The sequence below is a fragment of the Acanthopagrus latus genome, chromosome 18 (assembly GCF_904848185.1).
Source record: "Acanthopagrus latus isolate v.2019 chromosome 18, fAcaLat1.1, whole genome shotgun sequence".
In the NCBI taxonomy this organism is placed as follows: Eukaryota; Metazoa; Chordata; class Actinopteri; order Spariformes; family Sparidae; genus Acanthopagrus; species Acanthopagrus latus.
The window spans coordinates 20,652,689-20,658,568 of NC_051056.1; the positions used below are offsets into that span (position 1 = coordinate 20,652,689).

At 41.6% G+C, this 5,880-nt stretch overlaps 1 protein-coding gene across 22 annotated transcripts in view; it reads left to right on the forward strand.

The window, feature by feature from the left end:
- The window catches only part of LOC119007663 (protocadherin gamma-C5-like), a 261,083-nt gene that overhangs the window by 84,181 nt on the left and 171,022 nt on the right, over nucleotides 1-5,880 (forward strand). Inside the window, exon 1 of one of the 22 annotated variants that reach the window (XM_037077504.1) lies at nucleotides 94-2,529. The exons of 20 other annotated variants lie outside the window; for them this stretch is intronic. In XM_037077504.1, coding sequence (XP_036933399.1) covers nucleotides 151-2,529 — 2,379 coding nt within the window. In that variant the 5' untranslated portion in view covers nucleotides 94-150. Of the gene's footprint in view, nucleotides 1-93; nucleotides 2,530-5,880 lie in introns of those variants that run through there. One more of the 22 variants, XM_037077520.1, reaches the window with a different exon arrangement.

A 5,880-nucleotide genomic window follows, 5' to 3' on the forward strand; every position in this document is an offset into this window, starting at 1 on the left:
TCTATCCTTTGTGGACAGGCGTTCTTTTACGCCCATTGCGTGCTCTTGACATAGCCTGAATCACGCTGAAACGCTGGCACATTTCGTGTTATGTGGTTTAACTGTGTTGTTGCATCGGTTGCTTAACGTCTAAGGAAATCGTGTTGGAAGATGAATTCCAAATTGATCGCGTTTCGGCTGTGCAGCTTCTGTTTCCTCCTTCTCTTTTCGCATGTCGCATATGGAGACCTGAGCTATTCTTTTCCGGAGGAGATGAAACGAGGATCGGTCATTGGGAATTTAGCCAAGGATCTCGGGCTGGAGACGGGCGCTCTCTCTAACAGAAGAGCCCGTATTGACACCGACGGGACTGACAAACGTTACTGTGACATCAACCTGAATAACGGAGAGCTGATTGTTGCCGACAGGATTGACCGAGAGGGGCTTTGTGGAGAAAAGGCTTCGTGCATCCTGAAACACGAGATTGTGCTGGAGAATCCTCTCGAGCTTCATCGGATTAGTCTTCACATTCAAGATATCAATGATAACTCGCCTCAATTTAACGAAGACTCGATCAATTTAGAAATTCGAGAGTCAGCAGTCAGGGGAGCTCGTTTTGTGATAGAAGAGGCGCACGATGCGGATGTGGGGCAAAATTCAGTTCAGCAGTACAGCCTTAAAAAGAATGATAATTTCATTTTGGCTGCTAATGGAAACACCATAGAGCTGGTTCTTGATAAAGAGCTTGATCGTGAAAAACAACAAGAGATCAATCTGCTCCTCACAGCTCTAGATGGAGGCTCTCCTCAGAGATCAGGTACTGTAGTCATACACGTCACTGTGCTGGATGCTAATGATAACGCCCCAGTGTTCAGCCAGGCCGTTTATAAAGCCAGTCTGCCTGAAAACTCTCCTGTAGATACTGTAGTGGTCACAGTGAGCGCTACTGATGCAGACGAGGGAATTAATGGAGATGTGACGTATGACTTCGGACATGTTACTGAAGATGTAAAGAAGATATTTAGTATTGACCGTAGATTAGGTGAGATACGAGTAATTGGCGCCGTTGACTATGAAACTACCACATCATATGAAATACGCGTAAAAGCAAAAGATGGATTGGGGCTGTCATCTTATGCGAAGGCGATAATCTCTGTCACTGATGTAAATGACAACGCCCCTGTCGTCAATTTAAAATCACTGACGAATCCCATACCAGAAGACACCACACCTGGTACAGAGGTGGGCATCATTAACGTGCAGGACAGAGACTCAGAGCGCAACAGACAGGTCCGCTGCTCCATTCAGCAAGGAGCCCCTTTTAAGTTGGTTCCTTCTATTAAAAACTATTATTCTCTGGTGACCACAGGACAACTGGACCGTGAACTAGTGTCTGATTACAACATCACAATCACTGCCACTGACGAGGGCTCTCCACCTCTGTCCTCCTCTAAAAGTGTTCAGTTATCTGTAGCAGACATCAACGACAACCCACCTGTGTTTGAGGACCAGTCGTACAGCGCATATGTGAGTGAAAATAACAAACCCGGCTCCACTTTATGTTCCGTTACTGCTCGAGACCCCGACTGGAGACAAAACGGGACAGTGATTTATTCTGTGTTACCCGGTGAGGTGAACGGTGCCCCGGTGTCCTCCTATGTGTCTGTTAACGGAGACACGGGGGTGATCCACGCTGTGAGGTCGTTTGATTATGAACAGTTGAGGAGTTTTAAAGTGCAGGTGATGGCCAGAGACAACGGTTCTCCTCCTCTCAGCAGCAACGTGACCGTCAGTGTGTTCGTATCGGATGTGAACGACAACTCTCCTCAGATACTGTACCCCGCCCCGGAGGGCAACTCCTTCATGACCGAGCTGGTTCCCAAAGCTGCACACGGAGGCTCTCTGGTGTCCAAAGTGATCGCGGTGGACGCGGACTCCGGACAGAACGCCTGGCTGTCCTATGAAATAGTGAAATCCACCGATCCGGGACTTTTCACTATCGGTGTCCACAGCGGAGAGATCAGGACACAGCGGGACATTTCTGAATCTGACAGCATGAAACAGAACCTTATTGTGGCAGTGAAAGATAACGGACAGCCCTCTCTGTCTGCCACCTGTTCCATGTATTTACTTATTTCTGATAACTTGGCTGAGGTGCCAGAACTGAAGGACATTTCTTATGACGAGAAGAATTCCAAACTGACTTCTTATCTGATCATCGCGCTGGTGTCTGTGTCCACCTTTTTCCTGACCTTCATCATCATCATCCTGGGTGTGAGGTTTTGTCGCAGGAGAAAGCCCAGACTGTTGTTTGATGGAGCAGTCGCCATCCCCAGCGCTTATCTCCCTCCTAATTACGCAGATGTTGACGGCACAGGAACTTTACGCAGCGCTTACAACTATGACGCATATCTGACAACAGGATCTAGAACCAGCGACTTTAAGTTTGTGACATCTTACAATGACAACACACTGCCTGCTGACCAGACTCTGAGGAAAAGTCCATCAGACTTTGCAGATGTGTTTGGAGACTCTGATGGTTCTCCTGAGGTAGGAACATGTATCATATCATCTGCTCGAGATGTGTAATACCTTGGCTATATTTTACGCACTCTCTCCCAGAAGAGCAGTGTGACAGTGACATTCATTTTCAAGATTACTCACTATCATCAAACACTTGGCCTTCCCTTTTTCACTCACGCAATATATTCTATCATAACATTTGACAAACCTCAAGTATAAGCATTTGAAACAGACTATTAGAAACATATTTCTAAAATTAACCTCTGTATCACTGATCAGTTGGCTTCTATGTGACTCAGTTTGAGTGATGACCTTTGACAGATTCTACATGTTGGTTGACACAGTGGAAACTGTGTTTGTGTCCATATATGTATGCTGATGCTCTTATGTCATTTTCAGTATGTGACTTATTTTCTTATGCTTTCTGGCAGATACATCTCTGTTTCTTGGTCTCTCCTCTAGAACGTAGACAAAACAAACAGAAATATTTCACTTTTAATACATTTGAATTCATACACTTGCAATTTTGTGCTTCTTATCCCATCAACAACTTCAAACTTAGGTTGGTTCCTTGGTGTCAAAATACTGTTGCTCGGATTGTTCATAATTTTTTCATTGCTTTGATCAGAAGTTTCTTCTAAATTAATGTACACATTGGTCTCACACTCAAGATCAGAGAATTCACATCATAACGAAACATAACAGACACACACTTACACACTTTGATATATGAATGAGACATGCAACTATTGTCTAATGGTGGTTCTTCAGGTGATTGGCCGTACATGTATAGTTTGACAGTCTATTGAATCAAGTCCACTACACTTTATTTAGGTGTGTTTGTTCAGGCTTACATCAGTTTGACTTTTGTTGTGGTTGATTGCTGTTTGTTCTGACCATTGTGCTTTTGGAATACAAATAATACAAATATAAAGAGGAAAAACAAAGCGTTTATTTTGATGCAGTTTGTCAGTTTGCAATGTAGTGTGGACATGTATGCAGTGATTGTGCTGGCTCAATGATATGCTCCGAATGAATGGCTTTTATTTTAGTCATTACCTTGTGAATCATGTGTGTGTTTCTTCCAGGCTGTTTTCATTGTGAAGATCCAGGCTTGGATTTGTGTTAAAAACCAATAAAACATTTTCTTTTTATTATCATTAATTTTTTTATCGGGTTGTGACTTGACAGAATATCAGTCATCTTGTTCATCAAAATACAGTCTGTGTTTCATACAGGTATTATAGACAGTAATGCTGACAGAATGTGGGACTTTCCCTTACAGGTGGCCCTTTTTTTTATATAGTAGAGTGAATTTGGTAACAGTTGTTCTGCCTGATCTTTTTCTATGTATTGACTGGTTTTATATTGTAAGTCTTAACTACATGTGTCAAGGCTGTGCTGTCAGGTCTGCTAGTTTTTGTATCTTTTTTATAGTGAGGTTAGAATGTATCTGTTGTTGTCTTGTTGAAAGTCAGTGGTAAAGTTTATCCTGTCATTATTCTGTGATGGTCCGAGGGATTTCTTTCCCTTATATTCTTCATTGAAGAAGAGAAGAAAGTCTGATTCACTCCTTCTCTTGCTGTATGTGGTGTGGAAGACAGTTATTATCACCCTAAACTACCATAGTTTTTGTAGATCTGCAGTGTTTTACAAGTTTGTCTTAGTATGCTCACAGGTGGTCTGTAAATCCTTAAAGACCAGGTCTATTTTTGCTTAAACAAGAGACAAAACAACACTACATTTACAGTATCTGCATAAAGTATCTTGAAAAGAGGAGATTCCCTTGCTCTGCTCTTCGGACTTTTCTTCATCTGCACATTAGATATGATATTGGGACCCATCAGGCCCTGTTTATTAAATGAGCTCTTCTTGAATGCAAGAGCAGTGTGCAGGAATCAACTTCATTACACGATTTAGAGCTCTACTGTGATGTGTTTGCATAACAATATGTTGGCTAAATGACTGTTTCTGCAAGTCCATATAAAGCGTATGAATCAGAACAAGTGGCAGTCAAAGATCCATATCTCTTCCTCCTTCTGTCTTTCTTTGTTAGCTTTGTGATATCAACAGGATTAGATTTAACAAGCATGCATTAAGTTTACAATGGACATAAACCTATGGGTTAGTCCTACAGTTACAACCATTGAAGGAAACTCAAAACAGAGAACAAAAGTAATTGATACTTGTCAGAACACAAACAGTACAAAGTTTTGCGGGGACTCTTCTCTAATTTCAGAGTGTATATGTTGAGCTGAGGAAGAAAGGAGATTGATAACAGCAGCTTTTACTTTAGTTTCCACATTAGTTTCATCAACTCCACACAATTACTAGTTTGGTTCCCCCTTATATGTGATTTACTCAATTTAGCTGAAAGTGATTTAAGCTGCTGGTAAAGTCTATACATTTACAAATATCTAAACAAGGGCGTACTTGTAGCTGCCCCTCGTACAGCGGCTGTTTCCTCAGCTGCTTCCTTTGTCTGATTCCGACATGTGACCCTTTGCTGCATGTCCTCCAGCGTCCTCTCTCCTATAATTCCTGTCAGTATCTAAGGTGTCCTATCAAAAACGAAAAAACAAGACTTTAAGCCCACATTATCTGAAAAAAAAAAATGTAAATTGTTAACTGTGAAGTCTAGTGCTTCGATACGAGAATGTGCAGTAACTTCTCTTTAACATATCACAGACTACTTACAGAACTACTTCCCTTTTTAATCCAACTATAGATGCAGGTGCTCATGCTAAACCCTTGCAAGCTGGCTGATGTGTATATCATGATTAAAGTGACAACAGTAAATTCAGCCTCACCACTTTTACTTGTAGGGCATATTTTATTTCATGTTTTGTTCACACGGGACACAATCAGTCAGCAATACTTCTAGGATCCAGAAGTTAAAAACAGGCATAACCACACTGATCAGGGCATAGAAACAGCTGAGGCTAAACTTTTTAGGTCCAAGATATCCTGTATGAAAATACTCCTGCAGACCACCAGGTTAATATTGCACAACTTACACACTCAGATGGGTCCATTATAGGTTTAATGTATGCAGCAATGTTATGATGAAGACGTCGCAAAATGACAGGTTGAACACTGTGTGAGAAGATCAGGTCTGAAGCACAGGACCAAGAGTGGGTAACTGCTGCTGTAAATATTGCTTATACATTATATTTATTGTAGTTTGTGTTTTATTTACAAATGAACAGTATTTATATTCAAGCTGTAGCAAAATTGATCTGTTTCTTTGATTTTTTTCGTCGGTGTTTTTGTTGAATTTAACTCACGGTGGCGCTATACACCAGCCTTACGATGAATCCCTCCGTCCATCGTTGTGGACGTACCTTCCTGTGCCCTTAAATTGCAGTTGCCATTCGT